This window comes from Balaenoptera acutorostrata, chromosome 4 (genome assembly GCF_949987535.1).
Source record: "Balaenoptera acutorostrata chromosome 4, mBalAcu1.1, whole genome shotgun sequence".
Taxonomy (NCBI): domain Eukaryota; kingdom Metazoa; phylum Chordata; class Mammalia; order Artiodactyla; family Balaenopteridae; genus Balaenoptera; species Balaenoptera acutorostrata.
In genome coordinates this window covers 91088623-91112650 of record NC_080067.1, presented here as the reverse complement: position 1 = coordinate 91112650, position 24028 = coordinate 91088623, and the positions used below count along the sequence as shown (strand labels likewise).

The 24028-nt window shown below is 37.3% G+C and overlaps 1 protein-coding gene across 3 annotated transcripts in view; it reads left to right on the top strand.

The window, feature by feature from the left end:
• ATP6V1A (ATPase H+ transporting V1 subunit A) overlaps positions 1 to 24028 on the top strand; it is a 58715-nt gene that overhangs the window by 6327 nt on the left and 28360 nt on the right. The window contains exons 2-3 of one of the 3 annotated variants that reach the window (XM_057545033.1): positions 9993 to 10019; positions 21547 to 21641. In XM_057545033.1, the coding sequence (XP_057401016.1) occupies positions 21557 to 21641 (85 nt within the window). In that variant the 5' untranslated portion in view covers positions 9993 to 10019; positions 21547 to 21556. Of the gene's footprint in view, positions 1 to 9992; positions 10020 to 20844; positions 20931 to 21546; positions 21642 to 24028 lie in introns of those variants that run through there. The other 2 variants (XM_057545034.1, XM_057545032.1) reach the window with 2 other exon arrangements.

Here is a 24028-nt window from a genome sequence, read left to right as displayed (position 1 = left end):
AAGGGAATGCCTGTCAGTAGGGGTATTGATATATAACTTATAGATTTTATGTTTTTAAAATCCATTAAAAGTAGGAGTTAAATCCATACTGGTGAATCGAAAGGATTTCCAAATACATCCTAAAAGGATCCATCATGTATCTGAAGTGAGAAAGGCAAAGTTTAGAGAAATATATGTAACGAGATCCCATTTTTGTTAAACAGCTGAAAAGCACCATGAGTTTTGTATGTGCCTATATGATTGTCAACACTGGAAGGAGGAAGTAAGCAAAAGAAAACAGAAAGACAAAGAAAAAAAGGCAGGGTATTCACAATAACACATGCATAAAACTACATGTTTGTGCATATCTGTACAAGTTGAATTGCAGAAAGGATAATCACCAAAATGTATGTTTAGTGGTTACCTCAGTACATGGATGGGCATTTTAGGTGGTTTTTATTTTCTTACCCTTTTCTGTATTACGTGTTTTTATTTTTACAATGAACATGTAGTGTTTCTGTAATTAGAAAAAACTACCTTTTTTAAAAAGAAGGGACTTCCCTGGTGGCGCAGTGGTTAAGAATCCACCTGCCAGGGCTTCCCTGGTGGCGCAGTGGTTGAGAATCTGCCTGCCAATGCAGGGGACACGGGTTCGAGCCCTGGTCTGGGAAGATCCCACATGCCGCGGTGCAGCTGGGCCCGTGAGCCACAATTACTGAGCCTGCGCGTCTGGAGCCTGTGCTCCGCAACAAGAGAGGCCGCGATAGTGAGAGGCCCGCGCACCGCGATGAAGAGTGGTCCCCACTTGCCACAACTAGAGAAAGCCCTCGCACAGAAACGAAGACCCAACACAGCCATAAAAATAAAAAAAAAAAAAAAAAGAATCCACCTGCCAATGCAGGGGACACGGGTTCGAGCCCTGGTCCGGGAAGATCCCACATGCCACGAAGCAACTAAGCCCGTGTGCCACAACTACTGAGCCTGCGCTGTGGAGCCGGCGAGCCACCACTACTGAGCCCGCACGCCTGGAGCCTGTGCTCCGCAGCAGGAGAAGCCCACGCACCGCAAGGAAGAGAAGCCCCCCGCTCGCCGCAACTAGAGAAAGCCCGCACACAGCAATGAAGACCCAACACAGCCAGAAATTAATTAATTAATAAGTTAATTAATTAAAAGTAAAAGATCTGTTAGGGCAAAGAAGGAATTAACAAAAGGAAGAATTCCATTTGAAATGGCCAGAAATGGCAATTGTCTGAAATTTTTTTTTGTCTTAATTACTTAGGTATCTGAGGGGAAAGTGTAGAAATTACCCTGCTAATTCCATAAATTCTCCTTAATTTTGTGTATGTGATAACTCGTGGGTATCCAATAAGAAGTTGTCATTAAAAATGTACAGGAAAGTGATAGGCATTACCAGATAGGGTTACAAATTTTATTTTTGGTATGGATATTAAGTCCTCCAGAAATGTTTTCTGCCTTGGGGATAATAGAGCATATTGCACAATTATGGGTCTGTCACCTGACGTAATCGTATGACGGTCAGCATAAGGGAAAGTCCACATTTGGATTTTGGTGAATAAAAAAACTAGATACAACGTTAACTCTCCTTAGAAAGCTTCAAATAAGAATGCCTGTAAAGAAGCAAAATTAAGTTATTTAATACTTGATTTCAGTCCTTTTAAGAATCTGAAATTAATATATCATTCAAAGCCGTAATAGAAAATAACAGATGTTTTAGAGCAGCGGTCCCCAACCTTTTTGGCATCCAGCACCGGTTTCATGGAAGACAGTTTTTCCGAAGACGGGGTGGGTGGCGGCGGGGTGGGGGGGAGTGGGGGAGGGGTCAGGCGGTAATGGGGAGCGGCAGATTAAGCTTCGCTCGCTTGCCTGCCACTCACCTCCTGCTGTGCGGCTGGGTTTCGAGGGGTTAGGGACCCCTGCTTTAGAGTGAGATTTGTTGCATGTTTAAAGCATTTGTATTTGTTTCTCGTGTTGATATTTTTTGTTTCCCCTTTTCCTTATCAGTTTTACTAACTTAATTATGTATATGTTCTTTATTGTAAACTGTACACATTTTTCCCCTCCAGTTTTATTGAGATATAATTGACATACAGCACTGTATAAGTTTAAGGTGTACAGCATAATGACTTGACTTACATACATCATGAAATGATGACCACAGTAAGTTTAGTAAACATCCATCATCTCATGTAGATACAAAATTAAGGAAAGTTAAACAAATTTTTTTTTCTTGTGATGAAGACTCTTAGGATTTACTCTCTTAACAACTTTCATATTTAACATTCAGTAATGTAATTATATATCATGTTATACAGTACATCCCTAGCACTTATTTATAACTGGAAGTTTGTACCTTTTGACCACCTTCATCCGGTTACCCCTCCCCCTGCTTCCTTATTTCTAGTAATCACAAATCTGATCTCTTTTTCTATGAATTTGTTTGTTTTCGAAGTATAATTGACTTAAAGCAAATACTATGTTAGTTCCTGCTACACAGCATAGTGATTCGATATTTCTATACATTTTAAAATAATCACAATAAGTCTAGTTATGACATGTCACCATACAAAGATATTACATACTTATTGACTATATTCCCTACACTATACATTTCATACCTGTGACTCATTTATTTTGCAACTGGAAGTTTGTACCTCTTAATCTCCCTCACATGTTTCTTTCCTCCCTCAATCCCCTTCCTTCTGGCAACCACCTGTTTGTTCTCTGTATCTATGACTTTGTTTCTGTTTTGTTTGTTCATTTGTTTTGTTTTTTAAATTACACATATAACTGAAATCATGCAGTATTTGTCTTTCTCTGTCTGACTTATTTCACTAATACCCTGTAGGTCCATCTCTGTTGTTGCAAATGGAAAGATTTCATTCTTTTTTACGGCTAATGTTCCATTGTATGCACACACCACATCATCTTTATCCATTTTTCTGTTGATGGACACTTAGGTTGCTTCCATATCTGGGCTATTGTCAGTAATACCGCAATGAACTTAGTGGGGTGCATATACCTTTTCTAGTTAGTGTTTTTGTTTCCTTTAAATAAATAACCAGGAGTGGAATTGCTGGTTCATATGGGAGTTCTGTTTTTCATTTTTTGAGGAATGTACAAATTCCTTTTGAAAAGAGTTGGGATATATGTAAATAAAAAGTAATTTTAGAGTAGTATTGAGAGGCAACATAGCAAGCAAGGAGGTTAGGGGTGTAGGTACTGGAGCCAGACTGGCTCAAACCCTGGCTCTGTTACTTCTTAGCAGTGTGACTTTGGGGAAGTTTCTTTTATGTTTCTGTATTGCATTTTTCTCAGCTTTAAAATAAGGATATTAAGAGTATATTTATTTCATTAAGTGTTGTAAGGATTAAATGAATAATATAAGAAAAGTGATTAGAACGACTGTTACATAATAACAGCCATGTACATATTTGCCATTATTATTTAGTTACTATGCTCTTTGCTCAGTTAATTAGGTATATATAGTAATTTTATCACTTGGCTTAATTGGTTTAGCCCTCATCGAATCACTCAGTATTTTTAACTAAGTTGAATGGATAATACATGTACAAATACAGTAAAATTTTTATATTCATACATGTGTGCGTTTTCTCCCCCTCTCTCCATCCTTACTCTTTTTTTTCATGTATTTGTTCACAAAGGTAGCATCTTGTCATGTTATTCCCAGGCCTTACATTTTTCATTTAACAATGTTACCTTGGAGATTTTTCCACATTGATACAGTTAAAGATGCCACATTCTTTTTAATAATAGTCTAGTATTCACTTGTACTGATGTACCATCATCATCCTACACAACAATTTTTTGAGAGTTTACTCCTGTATCAGGCACTTTTCTTGAATTAAGTCATGCAAGGCTCGCAACAACCTTATGAGATAGGTATTATTTTTATCCCCATTTAACAGATGAGGCAGTTTAGGCTTTGAGTGGTTAAATGCCCACCAATGTCACACAGTTCATAAGTAATAGGACTCTGGAGTTGAACCCAGAGAGTCTTTTTCCAGAGATTACTATCTTAACACCACAGCTCTCAGACTACTAAAAGTTATTTAACTGCGTAGTCTCCATATTAATGGACATTCCAGTCTTTTGCTGTAAGAAACAGTGCTGTAATTATTTTGTTAATAGCACATTTTGTACACATAAAGTAAATGCCTAAAAATGGAAGAGGTGGGTCAAAGGATTTTGAATTTTGGTGGGTATTGCCAAATTATTGTCCAATTTAGGGATGCACTGAAGGTCAGGTTTGTCCTCAGTATTTTGCCAAAATCTGCCCATTTAGCTTGAGTCTTCGGGAAGCTGAATAGCTGAATGCCTTTAACATTTCTAGCATCCCTGAATTACGTGTGATCTACCATCATGTGATAGCATAGGTTACCCCATATCTAATCAGTATAACAGTGTCAGTATGAGAACAAGGTCTGACAAATATCATGACGTTTTGTTACTTTCAAATAATGGTAAGCATTCTAGATATAACTTGAAGTGCTGTTTATGTGACTCATACATTGAAATTCTATCAATTGAAGTTTGAATGTAAATTATTAAAAGTAAAATACTACAGTTGTTAATGATTGTGAAAGTTGCTGATTTTATGTACCAAAACAATTATGTTAGAGCTCTCAAATAATACATAGGGAATCAGATTGCCAATTAATATGAACATTGAGAGTGTGATAGCTAGCTAAATGTAAGAATAACTGTATCTTGTGAAAAATGGGTTGTCACTCTATATGTCCTAGTCTTAGGTAATGCAGAATCAGACAGTGAGGGACTATTAAGATGAGTTACAATATCCACAAATAATTTTGAATATAACATACTTCTATTCAGTGTGCTCTATTTCATTTGTTTCAAGAAAGAAAAGTATCTCTTATTAATCCAAAGAATAGGCTAAGTGACACCCAAACTCTTCAATGTGATCCAAAACAGACCCTTAAAGTACAGAATGCTCAAATCCCAACTTGGTACATCTGCAGTGCTTGAATGTAGATTTATAGTACCTGCTATTGTTCAGTGGTGTGTGTGTGTTTTAAATATGATCTCATCCTCACCCAAAGATGCTGTTGGATAAGGAGGGTGGGGGAAGTACCTAAAAATAGGCAATGATAAAGACTATTAATTCTTTATAGTAAACTATTTCTACCTCAGAGAAGAATAAAACAACAGACAAGAACTCCCTCTACCTTCACCCTCCAAATGAATCATTGCACCATAGGAACTTTGATATTCAAAATATTAGAGCTGAGCCTGAATCTTGGAGGACAAACCCTTCTATGCCTCATGTCTCATGGCTCAACAGTTCAAGATAAGATTCCTAAATCCTCACCCAAGATATTGCCATTAAGCCCTGTTCTGAAACAAAAATGAGTAAGTACTTTAGAGGCATTTCTAACTAATATACTCCTGAGCTGTTAAGGGACTGTGGAAATTCTCAGGATTTGCCGAACTTGACTGGACAAGTGGGTGCCCACACAGCCTTATCAAGAGCCACATTAGTTCATTCTGAACAGACAAAAGCCTGTGTGGTGGTTTTCAGCTGTTCCCCCTACAGTATTCCTAGGGTTAAGGTTCTCTTCTTAGCATCATAGGTATACATAACATCATGTAGTCTTCTATAACTGTTAGTTGACAAGTAGAAACAAAAGTGAATATGATGTGTTCTGTGTAAGCATTATGCCCTTACAGGAGTCATATTGTCAATACTTTGTGCTTTTTAAAAAAAGTTTTATTGAGGTATAATTGACATAATTGCAAACATATTTCAAGTGTACCGTTTGACATTTTGATACATGTATACACCCATGAAACCATCACTACAGTGAATATCGTGAACATATCCATCACCCTCAAAAGAAATTTCCTCGTGCCTCTTTGTAATCCCTTCCTTCCATAGTGGGGGAGTGGACCTCCCCACTGCCCGTCCCCAAGGAACCACTGATCTCTTTTCTATCACTGTAGGTTAGTTTGTATTTTCTAGAGTTTTATATAAATGGAACCCTTTGCCCAGGGCGGGGGGGTCTACCTCTTACTTTTTACGTGTTTCAATGATGCATTTCTTTTTATTGCTGAGTATTCACTGTATGCCACAAATGCCACAATTTGTCTATCCCTTCACTTGTTGATAGATATTTGGGTTGTGTTTCTGCTTTTTGGCTGTTATGAATAAAGCTGCTATGAACATCTATGTAGAAGTCTTTGTTTGGACATAAGCTTTCATTTCTCATGGGTAAATACCAAGGAGTAGAATGACTGGGTCATATGATAGGTGTATGCTTAACTCTCTAAGAAACTGCCAGATTGTTTTTTATAGTGGTTGTACATTTTACATTCCTACCAGCATTACATGAGAGTTTTAGTTCTACATCCTTACCAACACGTCCTGTGGTCAGTCTTTTAAAATTTTAGCCCCGCTATGTATGGAGTGGCATTTCATTGTGGTTTTCCTTTGCATTTTCCTAATATTAAGCATATTTTCATGTATTTATTTGCCATTCATGGGTCTTCTTTGTGCAGTATATCTTCAGATCTCTTGCCCATCATTTTAATTGTGTAAAACTGTCCGTTTTAGTCAGTTATCCATTTCTGTGTGTGGTTGTATAGCCTTTTTTTAAAAAATAAATTTATTTTTATGTTTTTGGCTGCGTTGGGTCTTCGTTGCTGCGCGGGCTTTCTCTAATTGCGGCGAGCGGGGGCTACCCTTTGTTGCAGTGTGCAAGCTTCTCATTGTGGCGGCTTCTCTTGTTGCGGAGCACGGGCTCTAGGCACGCGGGCTTCAGTAGTTGTGGCATGCGGGCTCAGCAGTTGGGGTACTCAGGCTCTAGAGCGCAGGCTCAGTAGTTGTGGCGCACAGGCTCAGTTGCTCTGCGGCATGTGGGATCTTCCTGGACCAGGGCTCGAACCCGTGTCCCCTGCACTGGCAGGCGGATTGTTAACCACCACACCACCAGGGAAGTCCCTGTATAGCCTTTTTGAGCTAATATTTGTTTGTAAAATTTTAAATAATAATACCAGGCAGAATAATGGAGACAAGATTTTATCTATTCTTTGTATAATTATTTGGTGTTCTAGCATTTATAACATCAAACAAAATAACCACTAAAACTATAACATTTTAAACTTTTAACAAACATTTTTATTCTTTTAAATCAAAAGGTCATTCTGTGATGATAATATTTGGCTTCAGCTTTGGCCTCAGGTAAATACTGATTTTTAAAACCTTGGTCGTTGGGCATTAGGCCCGAATGTATATTCAGTGCACTTCGAAGGGGTTGTATCAGTTTTCAGTCAGTGAAGGCATGTGCCTATTTCCCACACACCTTTGCCAGCACTGTCTCTGAGCAATATTTAGTAATTGCCTACTATGTGTCAAGGCGCTTTACTATCTAATTGGGGTACTCGTTGAAGAAAGCAGGTGTGGTCCCTGTTTTCCTCACACTTAAAGTCTGGCAGTAGAGACAGACACTGAAAAATTCTGTTCCCAGATTTTTAATCACAGCAGTGGTAAATGCTACAGAAGAACAATATTGAAGGCTGTGAGCACATACCAGGGGGAACTGGAAGTTAATTCCTTAGCAAACCATACTATTGAAAACCTCCATCTGTGATTTAAGTCCTTCTCTCCCCACAGCCAATTTAGTTAAATAAACCCTGGTTGTTATTAATCATAGAATACTAGGCAGACTGTTAGAAATGCAAATTTCTTGCCCTCTGAATTCAGTCTGTGGACTTTGACTGAAGTCATATCTTTAAATCCAGACTGTGAAGTGTTTTTTCACCTATGTATATTAAGCAGCGTTCTTTTCCTCTTTTGTCCCCAGTTTATGCTTTATGTCATATTTTTATTTTATTGCAGAGATTTTATGAATTCCTGAGTTGGAGGTAAACCTAGTTAGGGTGATGGTTCCTTTTAAGCATTGAGTTAATAAGCCTTCGCACAGTTTGTGAATCTTCTTTCTTTTCTATCCCGTCCATGAAATAAATGACAGGACAGATCCGTTTGAATATGTAAGCATGATTTTATAACACAAGGTGTAGTAGCATTTTTACTGCAACACTGCTGATGCTGACTCTTCTCCTGTGTATATCATTCTCTCATTCTCAAATACGTGCATTGCTTGTGTTTGGCCTGCTCATGATGTGTTTTCTTGGCAAAGCAGTCAAGGAAATTTCTCAGTTAACATTCAAAAGAGTGGTATGGTAATTGTAGGCAGTTTTCAAGAGAAGTTTCTAGGTATTTTGAGCAATAGTTTATTTTTAAGTAGTCATAAAATTTCTGGGTTGACTGCTTTTGAAAGGGATAGTTGTCATACAAGACTGTTGGCATTTAAAAAAAATAATTACAAGCAACTCATAGGCCTGAGAAAACCTATCCAAAAGCCTAAAAGCCATTGCAATGCTCAAAGCCCATGAAGAGTAAGGATCCTCTCAGAAGAAAATTTGTTAAGGACAGTCCTTGGCAATGTGAACCTGGAGTTATATAGACTGTTTAACCCCAGAAATTTCATTATTATTATTATTGTTATTGTTATTATTAAATACTTTTGGGGGGGAAGACTGTAGGATTTGAAATAAACTAATACTTCATTTTTTATCATTATTGAATTTTAAAAATATTTCTAGTTTTTCACTATTATAATGTTAAAATAAACACATAGGGAATTCCCTGGCGGTCCAGTGGTTAGGACTCCATGCTTTCACTGCTGAGGGCTCGGGTTCATTTCCTGGTTGGAGAACTAAGATCCCACAAGCCGCACAGTGCAGGCAGGCAGGCAGAAATAAATAAATAAATAAATAAATAAAACATAAATAAATAAATAACACATATATAAATAAATCCTTATCCACATGTCAGATATACTTCCAGAAGTACAATTTACAAATCAAAAGGTTTGAAAATTTTTAAAGGTCTTATGTATTGCCAAATTGCTTCCCACATTTCTTACAAAATAATAAACCCAAATTGACCTTTCTTTGATGCTTATAGGTCATTCTCATGGCCATTAATCAATTCATAAAATCTTTCCTTGTCTCTTCTATTTATTCTTTGAGTGTAGCTCTTTAATGATTTGTTACTTTAAATCTGCAGTGGTCTAAAATATTAGGTAATATATTTAATTGTGCATAAATTGAGTCAATAAGACTATACAAAGTTCTCTTGCAATGTGCAGAAGCTTTAAGACTGTCATTCTAGCAGTTCAGAGATCTTGTTTTTCTGTTTCTTACGTTTTTATTCCAATAAAGGTTGGCAAGTCTGACCACTTTATATATAAACATTATTGTGCTGTATTTAGTTCTAATACCATATATTATCATTTCTAGGACATACTTTTTTCCCCCCATATCTCATACCTTTGAAGTTAGTGTCTGTCCTGCAGTTTCTGGAGTGCCTTAGTTTAATGTGTTGGTTTTTCTCTTAGTAGTACATCAAATAAAGGAATATGTTATAATTGATGGTATCTTAGATTAGATGAAATATGGTAGTACTTCTAGGTAGGAGAGTGTGTATGTAAGAATTGCTCTTGTGAGACAGCAGCATAAGAGGATTCATATGAATCCTTGGTTGGTTGCCTTACCTTGGCTTCACCTAGTCAGTAAGTTAAAGTGAATGAAAGTATACTAGCAAAACGTAAAAAATAAAAATAGCAAAAAATGGGAAGCCATAAAAAATATAAATAACAAAAAGTGGAGTACTGTAGTTTAAAGAGAATTATTAAATAAACTATGGTATCCATTTAATGTACTATCATACAGTTTAAGATGATACTTATTAAAATATGTAAAGTTGTATTACAGTATTGATTACAATTATATAAAAAATTGTGAGGAAATAACATCAAAGTCAACAATATTCAAGTTGTGAGACTTTTCTTTGGGTATTTTTAAAATTATAAGCATATTGCTTCTGAAAATAAATTTTAAGCAAAAGTATGTAACAAATGCTTATTTTCTTTACTGTTTGTATCATTTAGCTATCTTCTTGGCTGTTTACGTTCTTGGTAAGTTAAAATATAAAATCAGTGACTCGTTTTTTTCTTTGTAACCTGAAATCAAGAAATATTCTAAAAATTCACATAGAAGTCTTATGGGATATTAATGTTAGCTTCACTATAACTTTTAACTCTTTAATAAGTTTTATCTTATAAGAAAAATAAGAGGAATTTCTCAGATACTGTTTCAGGTAACTTTATTATTCCAAATTTATGACAGTCTATTAACCAGAAATTTTCTACTACTATTCCCTGTAGCAAAATTATATTGGGTCTGTTTTCATTAATATTCTTATTAGTTCCAAATATGCCCATTTACTTCACAGTTAAATTTATTTTTACTATTATTATCAGTTATTTATGTTTGTGTTATAAAGCTCTAGGCATTAATAAAACACAGCACTGTGTGTTGTTCTTTAAAAATCTTAGTTCTTTAGGAGATGGATATTCTAGAAACAGTCAATTCTTGGTTGTTTTACTACTTGCTCTTTAGTTTGTGAATGATCTGTTATGTCATCTCTTTTTCATCTTCTCCGTTTTGCCTGCATATTATTCTTTGCCATTCTAACATAGAGTCAGTTAATAATGGAAAAGAGGCATCCTGGGCTTTTTTTTTTTTTTTAAGGTAATAGAGGTTAAAGCTACTGTCTAAATAAGGTCTTTTGAATTATTTGTTATTATTATAAATGCTTAGATGTTAAAATCAGACTAAATTTGGGCTTCTCCACTCCATAGCTCTAATCTTGAGTGGGTTGCTTAAAGTCTCAAAACCTGTTTCCTAATCAAACAATACCTGCCTCCTAGGACTGTTGTTAAGGGTTAAATGAGATGTGTTTATTTTTTAACATAATGCCCGGAGTGTGATATGTGCTTAACAAGTAGTAGTTTATCTGTTTTTAATATCAGAACATTTTATTGAGTTACTGCTGTGCAAGGCTCCATGCTATATGGAGGGAAGAGGGTAAGAAAATGATAAATTTATGCTCCTTGAAGGCAGGGATACTTGAGTCTGTTCATCTGACAGTTCTACCATTAGTCGTAGGCTTCTAGCCTATAAATTGAAACCATAGAACTTGTACACTAAATACAGTATTTTGTTATTCTGGTTAGTGCTTTGGATTATCACCTCAGTATAACCCAATTTTATTTATAAAATTTTGAAGTGAAAGGAATCTGTGATTGTTTATTTCTAGAAATGCTATCAAAATTGTTTATGGATAAGCTTGTCATCAAAGCATAAGAATATGTAGCCAATAAGATTTGAATTCTATTCCCAGCTTAATTGTCTACCCTAGCTTTTATCTTTACTGTTTCTTTTACAGGATTAGTTGTATTTTAATAAGTGAAAGGGTGTTATCTGTGTGTGCCCTCAAAAACTTTTATTGTAGTAGGAATAAATGTTTTCTGATTCTGTTCGTCCAGTTTGCCATCTGTGATCTTTCTATACTTCTCTACTCTGATTCCCACTTTTGTCTGCATATTTCCTTGTAGTCCATCTCAAGTAATTTTTTGTGAACTACTTAAGTAATGACCTTATAGTTGCCTTTATTCTTAGCCTTTTGGCCTATCCATTTTTTAAAAAATAACACCATGAAATATGTATTCCATATAAAAATATTTATTCTTGAAATCCTCTCCTTTCTGTAATGTTATAAAGGCAACAAGGACCCAGATGCTTTCTGTCTTTCAGTTTTGCTGTCCTTAGCAAAGTGGCCTGTCTGCTTAGATTTGCTTCTTTCAAGGTCCCAAGATGGCTGCATGTCCCATGCAGATGACCAGATCCCAAGGGAAAAAGTGTTTTTCATGGCCTGTGTATTTTAAGAGAGCAAAGAAATCATTCCCAGAAGCTCCCCAGTAGACTTTGCCTTACCCCTTATTGGTCAGAACATCATAACATGCTCATTTCCAAACCAGTCATTGACAGGGGACCTGGAATTACCTTGATGTGTCTACCAAAATTTGAACCAATTTAGGGTTTTCCTAACAAGGTAAAAAGGGGGAACTAGTTATGCTAGTCAGTAATCTGCCACATAAGCCTTTCTAATGGTGTTGCTAGGGAGGTAGGTTAAATAAAATGAATAGAAAAGTGCTTCACAAAATGATTTTGTACTATATGAATATAAGGTAGTGCTATTAGCTGGAATTCTACCAATTCGATAACTTTCGTTATAATTTATAGCAAGCATAAAAATATTAGACAGATTCTTGATGCCTTTCTCCAAGAAGGTAAACTGTGTATGAAAATAAGTATTTGCTTTTAATCAACTAGATTCTTCTTCATCTTAAAAAAAAAAAATCTATTATTTCCAAATATAGTCTTCAGTCAGTTGGGTAGGATGTATATTTCCAAGCGTTATGTTAAGTATCAATGAAGTGCCCTGGTATCAATTAAGGATTTTGTATGTAAATAAATATTGTCTTAGAACCTTGGTATTTAGCTTTTACATAACACCTTACCCTTGCCTCCAACAATTGTATCATCCAAGACTGGTAGTGAAAACATTTCTCGACTAATGAAATTGCTAGGTATAGTGCATTAACCAGTAGCAATTTGTAAGGGATCTTGTAAAACAGAAGGAACAAAACTGGGCCTCTGGTGTTGTGATTTGCCACTGCAGTGTTCTGCAGCGTTTGGGGGAGAGACTGGTGACTCATTAGATCGGATGGTTGCCTGTGCTATCTGGATTTTTCCCCTTCTACAGCAGGGTTTTTTGTTTTTTGGGGTTTTTTTAAATCTTTCACAAATATGGGGGGTGGTTACAGTTTATGACTATTAGAATTTTGGATTTTTTTTTTTTTTTGGCTGCATTGGGTCTTCATTGCTGTGTGCGGGCTTTTCTCTAGTTGCGGTGTGTGGGGGCTATTCGTCTTTGCGGTTCATGTGCTTCTCATTGCAGTGGCTTCTTGTTGTGGAGCGCGGGCTTCAGTAGTTGCGGTGTGTGGGTTTCAGTAGTTGTGGCTCACAGGCTTTAGAGTGCAGCCTCAGTAGTTGTGGCGCACGGGCTTAGTTGCTCCGCGGCATGTGAGATCTTCCTAGACCAGGGATTGAACCCGTGTCCCCTGCATTGGCAGGCGGATTCTTAACCACTGCGCCACAAGAAAGTCCCTAGAAGCTTGGTTTTAATTGCATTTACTCTTTATCCTTAAAAGAGGAGTCCAACAGCTAAAGCCAATTTTAAAAATATAATCGAGTTGATTTCTCTATGAGCGCAGGTACATATAACACATTGTTTTCGTGAAAGCAGCTGTTTTTAAAGTAAATATCATGCTTTTATTTTTTAAACGATTGAAAGCAACAATGATAGCTGCATATCGTATTAGAAAGGAGTTATTACATAGCACATAAAACTTCATGTAGGATTAAATCATATCATGATAGTTTGGATCTTATGGACATTTGGCATAAGATTAACTTTCAGTATAATCTGACTTGCAGTATCATTTGCTTATAGCAAGTTAAACTGTTTTGGGAGGTTGTTGTCTTAACATTTTTGAAAGCCTACGCTGGGAATTCCTTGGCAGCCCAGTGGCTAGGACTCCACGATTTCACTGCCGAGGGCATGGGTTGAGTCCCTGGTTGGGGAACTGAGATCCCGTAAGCCGTGCGCATGGCCAAAAAAAGAAAAAAGGCCTGTGCTTTTTCACATAGAGACATAAGCATTCAGTAGTGAAGCAGAAGATTTTAGTGCGGTATTTTTATTTTCACTCTTTTCATAGATAACAATGAAGGGTGGTTAATGGATACAAATTAGTATGTTGTATGACCATGTCTATCAAACTGCTATATGCTTTGCCCTATTCAGTGGTTGTCAATATAATATGTCTACCTAATTTATCGTTTTTATTTTATTTGTGGGGAGGAAACACTTCCATACTTTTCTTGTAAAACACACATTGTATATGATGAAGTAGAGGGCAAACTTGTTTGGATTAAGAGGGTAAATAAGAGCAGACAAATTTGGCTGCTTACAGTAGACTGCTGTAGCATCCTGTTGTCTGTCAAGATTCTGGGGAAGTGGTGGGGAGGTATTTATTACTTTAGTGCTTACTTGTTTTTCTGCAACTGGGGTGCTTTGATGAAAAAGCTTTAGAAGTATATTATCTATATATATATATGTGTGTGTGTGTGTGTGTGTGTATATCCTTATATCTGTGCTGTGGGAATTGCAGATTTTAATGTTCAAGAAAGCCTGTTACCTTGGACTGATCCTTGGAAGTTTCTCAAAGTGTTTAACTGTTAAGAGGTTGGAGCCTGAAACTTATGGACCAGGAAAACATATTTTCCAATATCAGAAAATAGTACTTCAGACTTCTTTTCCTGTGACTACTGGTGATGGGCTGTATCTAAGGTTTATGTTGAAGGAGGAGGAGCAAGTTCCTTTCAGAAACTAAGGCTTCCGTTGTATGGGAACCTTAGCCAGAGAATTGCCTATTGGGCCGTGCTTTCTAAACCCACTTTTGTATTGTTTTTTCCATTTCACAAAGTAACTAATTACAAGATTACTAAGACAGAAAACAGGCCAAAAATTGTAGTGCTTCAAGTATGAGTCTAAGTTTCAGTTATCCAGGGAGTAATTATTCAGTTTGTTCATTGTAAGTATTTAAGGTTCTCTGGAATCAGATGTCTAAAAGGAGTCTGGGAGTCTGGTGTATAAGATTTTCTTAAGGATCAACACATGTGAAAGGAAGGGGACGGAAACAGAGTTGGTCTGGGAAAGAAGTGCAAATGCAATGCAAGCCTGACAAAGCCTCAGCTGACCAGGGGGGATGATCTGGAGTGAGCATTTATTGCTTGTGACATGTCCCGCATTGGGGTGATAGGGCTGGGCCTTTCTTTATACCCCCACTTTGCTGAGTCACCCGGTGCAGGTTGCTCTGTGAAGGGTGTGAATGTGGGCAAGGCAGCTCTCTGCATCTGAGGCCGACCCTGAAGGGCTGACAGCTGTTGGCTATCCACTTCCTTGAAGTGGAATCTGAATGTTGCAGCTCTGTGTCTAATAAGATAAAACATACAGTCTTGAGGTAGAGACTATTGTCCTCTGTACCACATAGGATTGTTTAGATGTATACAATAGAAATCAGCCTAGTTAATTGAGGAGGCAGAGTGCAGTGCTTAAAGAGCATAGGCTTTGGAGTCAGACTGCCTCGGTTCATAATCCCACCTTTACTGTTTGCTGGTTTTGTGATCTTGGGCAAAGTAACTTACACCTCCATTCTTCAGTTTCCACATTTGTAAAATGGAGATGGTATTAGGGGGTATGAAGTTATTCAGTAACTATTCACTGAGTGCTTATTTTCTTTGCCCAGGCACTGTTTTCTTTACCCTCATGAAACTAAGTATTCTAGGGAGTGATACAGATGCTTATACTAAACACAGTAAACAAGTAAATTAAAAAGAAAAAATATTCTTTCAGGTAGTCAAAAGTTCTATGAAGAAAAGCAGGGTAAGAGCATCGAGGATGACAATGGGAAGAGAGGGACTATTTCATGAGAGTGAGGAAAAGACATTCTAGGCAGGGCACAGCAAATATAAAGGTCTGAGTTGCTGAAGCCGAGATTAAAATTTAACATGTTGAAGCATCAAAAATGGACAAAAGTGCTTGGAATTCCTACATTTTATACTTTAAAAACTGGTGTTTTCATAATTTTCTTATTTTATCATGAAAGATGTGTTAAGAGCTGGTTTTTGAATGTATTTGTAACCACTTCTCTGCATATCATACAATGGTGTACAAAAAGCTAAATTACTTGTGACCATCATCATGTTTTTCTCCTCTTAACATTGACTTTTTTTTTCCTTCCAGTTTTATACTTATTGACTATATTCCCCACACTGTACATTCATGCCTGTGACTCATTCATTTTGCAACTGGAAGCTTGTACCTCTTAATCTCGCATTTCTTTCCTTCCCCCACCTCTTTCCCCTCTGGCAACCACCTGTTTGTTCTCTGTATCCATGACTCTGTTTGTGTTTTGTTATGTTTCTTCATTTGTTTTGTTTTGTTTTGTTTTTCTTTTGGCTGCGCAGTGCAGCATGCGGGATCTTAGTTCCCCGACCAGGGATGGAACCTGTGCCCCCTGGCAGCGGAAGTGCGGAGTCTTAACCACTGGGCCACCAGGGAAGTCCTGTTTTGTTTTTTAGATTACACATTTAAGTGAACTCATGCAGTATTTGTCCTTTTCTGTCTGACTTATTTCACTAAGCATAATACCCTCTAGGTCCATGTTGTTGAAAATGGCAAGATTTCGTTCTTTTTTATAACTGAGAAATATTCCATTATATTTGTATACCACATCTTCTTTACCTATTTATCTATTGATGGGCATTTAGGTTGCTTCCATATCTTGGCTGTTGTAAACACTGACTTTTTTTTTTAAATTTATTTTTGGCTGTGTTGGGTCTTCGTTTCTGTGCCACGGCTTCCTCTAGTTGTGGCAAGCAGGGGCCACTCTTCATCGCGGTGCACTGGCCTCTCACTATCGCGGCCTCTCTTGTTGCAGAGCACAGGCTCCAGACACGCAGGCTCAGTAGTTGTGGCTCACGGGCCTGGTTGCTCCGCGGCATGTGGGATCTTCCCAGACCAGGGCTCGAACCCTGCATTGGCAGGCAGATTCTCAGCCACTGTGTCATCAGGGAAGCCCAACACTGACTTTTTAAAAAGTAGAATCATCTTGATTTGCTCTAAGAATATTAATCAGATGAATGGAAATTTGTGGATCTGGTGAAAAGCATATTTAAGTGAATTTATAGTATTATCACTTAGGCTCTTGGTTCACTTATTAGTTTGATATCACTGTTCCTAATGCCTGCTGCCTTTGGCATAAATTAAACAATATATGCCTAAAAATAAAGTTTAAAACTGTAGAATCATCAGTTTCCTATGGTGGCTAGGATTATCCAGCTGAGTGATAAATCCACAAGGCAGCTGAATCATGAACAAACTCATTTGATTTCCACTAATTATTGCTCATACATTTGGAGGCTCTTGTTGTTGTTTAAAAGGGAAAGTATGTAAACACCTGTGTTTAAAAATCAGAACAGATACTGTTATTGCCTCATGAACATTCTAGAACACCTTCATGAACCCTAGGAGATTTAAAGCATCTGTAAGAAAGTTCTACTGTATACTCTAATGCCTCCTCATCTTTCAAGTTTCAGCTTAGCCTCCTCTAAGTCACTCTTGTCCTGCCCAAGTCAAGGTTAGATGCCTCTTCTAAATCACTCTGCACTGCTCTAGGAGAGCACATTTGTTACCCTATTGTAACTATTCTTACTCCACTGTATTTTCAATCTATGATACAGCACCTGGCATATCATTGATGCTTAAAATAAAATCTACTTAGTTTTAGAAAATAAAGTTATGGTAAAATACACATAATAGCTAAGAAAAAAACTAGCCACTTGACTAGATTTGGTTCATATAACAAGAAGATAAGAATATGTTAGGTTCTTTTTAGAAATATAGGCAATATTAGCTTGTACTAACAGAATAAAGTTAGTAGTCATCAGTAATACTTTTCTGTTAGGCTTACTGTTAGGTGCGTCACAACAGTCCCAGTAGATTTTACAGATGAAATGAGTCTCAAAAGGTTGAAAGAATTTGATTTGCTCAAGGGCACAATTTATAATTTCAGACTCCATTTGTCTGACTCAAAGCCTTGGTCTCTGTTTCTCAATAAAAAGAAAGCAGCCAGAACAGATGAAAGTGGTACTCTTCAGAACTTACTCATATGACATTTAGAATACAGTTTTTAATTTTGTTTGTTCTGTTTTCAAAGAAACATTGACATCCTGAATACTTCCAGAAGAGGGTAGCCTCAGGGGAGAAAGATCTGAAAAAGGCTGTCCTTTGAGGGGCAGTTGAAGACACCAAAGAGAATTACTTGGGGAGGGAAGATACTCTGTGTGGCTACAGTAGTTGGAGGAAATGGCCAGAGGGTAGAAGTTGGGGAAGTAGATTTAGGTTGGATACAAAACAACTCTCTAAGAGGCGATTTCTAAAAATAGAATGGCTTTTTCAAAATTGAAGCCCTGTTTAAATGGTAGGTATTACAGATGAATTTTTTGTGAGCATTTTACATCTCACAAGGAACATTTTGACAAACTGTAATTTAATCATAGCCCCAGGGTAGGTGGTACTCGTGTTTTTCAAATGAAGATATTAAGAGATTTTGATTTGTCCAAGATCTCCTGCAGCATGTCACTGGTAGAATCAGGATATTTCCTAAGCCTGCTGACTCAATATTTCATGATATTTCCACTTTAATAGGCAGATGATCATGTATCATAGGAAATACCCATATTTGGGGAAGAACATAGACTGTATTATTATAAAATTCTCTTCTGACTTTGAAAATCTTTGATTTTCTGGAGATTAAAATTTGACGTCCTTTGCTTGTTTAGTACTTCTTTGAAGACTTTGCCCAACCCATTTCCCAAATAAATGCTTATCTTTAAACTTTGTTTTTTCCCCTGTTATCTAAGTAGTTTCTAGAAAAACTTTCATCTTTTTATATTCTAATCTTTTGCAGTCCCATTCCTACTTACTCAACAGTTCCCTTCTGCATCTTTAGGAGGCTGGAAAATCCTGTAAACCAGTTTCCCCTTTTCTTTACTTCCTCCCTCAACTTGCCCTTCCTCCAATTTTCCTACTGACACCAAAATCCTTGCCTCCTTTACACTGACATTTGTGACTGTAATATCAGATTTATTATTATTTTTCCATGATTTCCAAGGACTTATACACTAACTTCATCTTTATCAATAAACGACCAAAATGATGATAGTCTCTACCTTATCACTGATACCATCTTTAAGATATTGGTACTTTTCTTGCCCCTTTGATCATATTCTTCACTTGGAAGATCTCCCATATCGCCATGTGGTGTTTTTTGTTTTTTAACATCTTTATTGGAGTATAATTGCTTTACAATGTTGTGTTAGTTTCTGCTGTATAACAAAGTGAATCACCATATGGTTTTGATCTTTAATTGTTTTTACTCTTGCTTGTTTCTTTAATCACTCTTTAATTCTTCCCTGTTATCCCTGTACACCATCCCCCTTCTGAAGGCACTAAGTGTATCAAACCAGAAATCCACTGTTAATGACTGTATTGTTACACTCCCCTCTGGAATTCTTTGATACCTTGGTTAATGGATTACAAATTGTATTCCAAGGAGTGTAGGGTTCTGTAGCCGTCCTTCAATGACTCCGGAAAGACTGAAAAACACCACTCTACCCTGCCTGATTTAATACCTAAGCCTCAGGGTTTGATTTTCCTCTCTTTCTGTATTCTTTCTATCTGGACTCAACTCAGCCTTGAAACTTACTTTCCAGTTACCTGTTCCCCTAACTCATCCCCATTGGTTTACACTTTTCCCACATCTGAATCAATTTCTCCTTTGCTCCCAATGTGTTGCCATTTTGAACACTTAAGTAATTTTGTTTTATGGTACAGTTGTTTAAAGCCAGTGAAATCTCCTTTTATTCATAGTCTTTATTCCCTAAGTTTAACACAGTACCTTTTCCTTGGTAGGAGCTCAGTAAACATTTAATAAATTGAGTCCATTTGTTACCAGTTAAGTTGTATGGACCCCTGCTCGGGCCCTAGCCCACTGAGGCCCTCTGCCTCCACAGAGAAGGTTTTTTTCCATTAGGGTTCCAGCAGCCCAAAAATGAAACCAAAGCGGAAATTGAAGCAACAGAAGCTTTATTCAATGGCCAGAGAATGGATAAGTGGGAACTTAGTTCACAAATCAAGTTCTCGCCTTAATGGCAAGCCGGATTTGCTTTTAAGGAATAAGGATAATGGGGGGAAGGAGTGAGACTAATGATGGGGATGCATATGCATTAGTTTTCTGGGAAAGAGGCAGGTTTTCCTGGAAATGGGATGCCACCACTTTTCTGTCCTTTTTTGGTCAGTGACTTCCAGTCACGGCCGCTGGTAGGTGTGTCATTTAGTACACTAATGTAGTAAAATCAGTGTAGAAAGAGACTCGGGGTCTCTTGGAGTTCAGATTCATCGCCATCTTGGTTTCAGCTGGTTCTATCCGGTTTTTGTTTTTCTCTTCCTATAGCTTCCTTTCTTTGTGTCCAGACCCTGTGATTAAAGATATATGTTAGTTCCTATTCCAAGGAGGGTTGGTGGGTTTTGAGCAAGGGTCTGGTGACAACTCTGGTAACATATTGACACTCAACCCATAACTATTTCCAGAGCTTTTCAACTTCTCTTCATGCCTGCATCCCTTCCCCTACTTAACGTTAGATTGGTTAAACATCATTCTTCTCATAACAGTTCTCCCTCAATCTTCGGTTATTTCCTATTGTTTGTAGGATAAAGTCCACTAGGCATTCATTTCAAGACCCACAAATTAAGTCTCTCTAATCCTTATTTCTCACTGTTGCCATAACATAAACCTTTTATTCCAGTCAGGCTGGTCTGTTAACTGTTCCTGAAATTTTTATTTCCCTTCTTTTGTTCTCGTTATTTCCCCACCTGAAATGCCTTTTGCTCTCCTTCTTTACCTATGCTAATTCTACCTGACCTTCAAGATGTTTTCCCCAAACATTCTAATCTTTGAACTTTTAGTAAATAAGTGTGTATTATTTGGTACTTTATTACATATTGACCTGTGATCTTTACTTTATGGTTGTTTGGAGACATTATTTAGCTTTTTAAATGTACATATATTTTATCTTCTTTATTAAATTGTCAGTAATAAGTTAGACCAGCAGTTACATAGAAACTTTCTACTTTGGGATCTGCAACCAGTTTTCTATTTGGACTTGAATAGTTCATTGTTTGGGTTTTTCAGATTGCACATCTCTAAAGTAAAGAAGTTGAACTAAATTTCTTACACTATTCTGTGTTCTGCTAAAAAAAGAAAAAAGGGAAAAATGATCCCAGAAATATTTTAAAGGTAGATTTTACATTTAAACATTTTTTAAATGTAAGATATAACTTGTTAGCTGATAAAATAAAGCAGGGAAGGAGGGGAGGTATTTTAAATAGATGGGCAGATAGGCAGAGAAGCCTCTCAGAGAAGGGGACATTTGAGTAAAGACCTGAAGCAGGTATATAGGAGCTGACATCTGGCAGAAGAGTACTCCAGACAGGGGGAACAACATGTACAAAGACCCTGAGGCAGAATGTGTATGTGCTTTGAGTAATGGTAAAGAGTTCAGTGTTTATGCAGCCTGATAAAGGGGAAGAGTAGTTAGAGAGGAGGTCAGAGAAATAATGGGAGGGCAAGATGTTGTCAGGCTAGATAAGACGTTGGAAAGAATTCAGTCTGTTACATTCCATGGGGTATTTTCTATTGAATGTCTTGCATACGGATATATAATTCTGAGCTTTAATAACTATAGACTATCCAGGAATGAGGTACTTTTAACCAAATCTTAAGAATTTTCTATTTTACTTTGAAGACGTGGTAATAACTCAAGAATACACCAAAGTTCACTACCTATGTTGGTTCTTTTGCTTTAAAGTTTGTAATTATAACTTAATTTTTTTTTTTTTTTTTTTTACCATAGGTAAGTTAACATGATGGATTTCTCCAAGCTACCCAAAATACGTGATGAAGATAAAGAAAGCACGTTTGGTTTTGTGCATGGGGTCTCAGGACCTGGTAAGTAATACATAATAATCTCAATAGTAATAATTCCTAACATCAATTAATGTCTTTTCAAGGTGTTTTAGGCAGAAATACACAAGTTTCTATTCACCTACATAAATTCTGTCTTTAAGAGATTTCATAGCTGCTGTAAGACTGAGGTAATACCTCCATCATAAGGGCTACTGTAACATTTATTATCTAAATTTGATAATTATTGAGGTACTAATTTGTGATATCCTGTTTATTATATGAATGTGTAGTTGGTGTTATATGTCTTAATTTTTTTGTTAAACGTGAGGTTAAAAAACTAAAGTTTATAGGTTTTAGTATGTGATACCTAGATGTCTGTTAATTGGATTTGAATTTTAATAATGGCTTTCAGAGCATTTCTCAGAAATATCAACCTTGGCTCTTTGCATGTATAAATCCTTCTGAATGGTTATTCAGATATCACATAACTAGATACCTGTAGGAAAATAGTCTTAAGACATGATAATGAGAATGGAAAGCAGTTTATGTTTGTTCTGCCCACACTTGGGGTACTGCATTTTATAAATTTATTTATTTATTTATTTATTTTGGGTGTGTTGGGTCTTCGATTCTGTGCGAGGGCTTTCTCTAGTTCCGGCGAGTGGGGGCCACTCTTCATCGCGGTGCGCGGGCCTCTCACTGTCGCAGCCTCTCCCATTGCGGAGCACAGGCTCCAGACGCGCAGGCTCAGTAGTTGTGGCTCACGGGCCCAGCCGCTCTGCGGCATGTGGGATCTTCCCAGACCAGGGCTCGAACCCGTGTCCCCTGCATTGGCAGGCAGATTCTCAACCACTGCGCCACCAGGGAAGCCCAGTACTGCATTTTAAATAATAAATTTCGTTCTAGTATTCATTTTGTTATTCCACACTTCTACTGCAAAATGTGATTCATAGTTTCCATAGGTAAAGCTGCTCATTGATTTATATCTTTAGTGCCATGGAAATTCATTTTTCCTTATATCTTTTTACAAAGTCATGTTGTAGTCTTTTTCTTGTTCTAATCACAGAAGAGGTGATGACCCTTTTTTGGTGTTAATGCAAAGGAAACACTGTCAGTCACTGTGCCTATTTCTCCCTAAGAAGCTTCTACCGCTTAGAAATTGGTGTTTGAGCTTGAACTTATTAGCAGATAATATATTTCACTGTTTTCAATCTCTTTTGCCATTCGGAGAAACAATTTTTCCCCTTGAGGATCGTAAGGTCTTCAGGAAAGACAGGCTATACACAAGAACTCTTAGGGAAAAGGCAAAAGAACACTATCAAAAGAGTTTAGGTAAAAATATTTTTCTGAAACTTGTAGTTAACTGCTCTTGGAACCTATTTATAATTTTTAAGTGCTTAATGAGATAGTAGAAAAATGGCATACTTTTGTTTATGAAATATGATTTAAAACTTTAGTGATCTCTGGTATTTTGGTGCATCTTAACTATTATTATATATAGGTTCAGAGGTAAGTATTTATAAAATTAATAAATTTCCATTGTTCAATGTTAAATAAATATTAATACCTTAATAGTTTTCACTCAAATATTACCTAATTCATAGTTCTAATTAATTGTATCAGAAGGCTAAATATTAAAATGGACTTACTCCATTGAGGCCTGCGCAGGTCCCAACCTGTCTGTGGTTTGGGGTTGCTATCTGCCTCATAAAACATAGTAGAGGCTTTGTCTTCTGGGAAGACAGAAGTCGTCTTCTCCTGAAAAGGCCTCTTACATAGCTGTCTTTGGCATCTTCCAGGAATAGGAGGGCAGGGATTAAGGCGTCATGAGTCTGGTAGAGGGACAGAGAGAGGCAGAGGTAGAGAGGTTGAGGTTAGAGAGAGAAGACAGTGGTTATAACAAGAAAGTCCAGAGTGGGATGTTGTTACTTCCATAACTTGTCACTGTTAACTCAGCCTGGGCTTCATGACAGTCGTAGAAGTGGATTCCTTAATAAAAAAAAAAGACTTATTTCTACACATCTGAAAATGTACAACATTCCCCTCCTTACAGAAAAGTAATTTTTGCTTACTAGACAACATAATCAGGACTTCCCTGGTGGTGCAGTGGTTAAAAATGTGCCTGCCAATGCAGGGGACACAGGTTCCATCCCTGGTCCCGGAAGATCCCACATGTCGTGGAGCAACTAAGCCCGTGCGCCACAACTACTGAGCCTGTGCTCCAGAGCCCACGAACCACAACTGCTGAGCCCGTGTGCCACAACTACTGGAGCCCGCATGCCCTAGAGCCTGTGCTCCACAACAAAGACAAGCCACCGCAATGAGAAGCCTGCGCACAGCAACGAAGAGTAGCCCCTGCTCACCGCTACTAGAGAAAGCCCGCGCACAGCAACGAAGACCCAACTCAGCCATAAATAAATAAATAAATA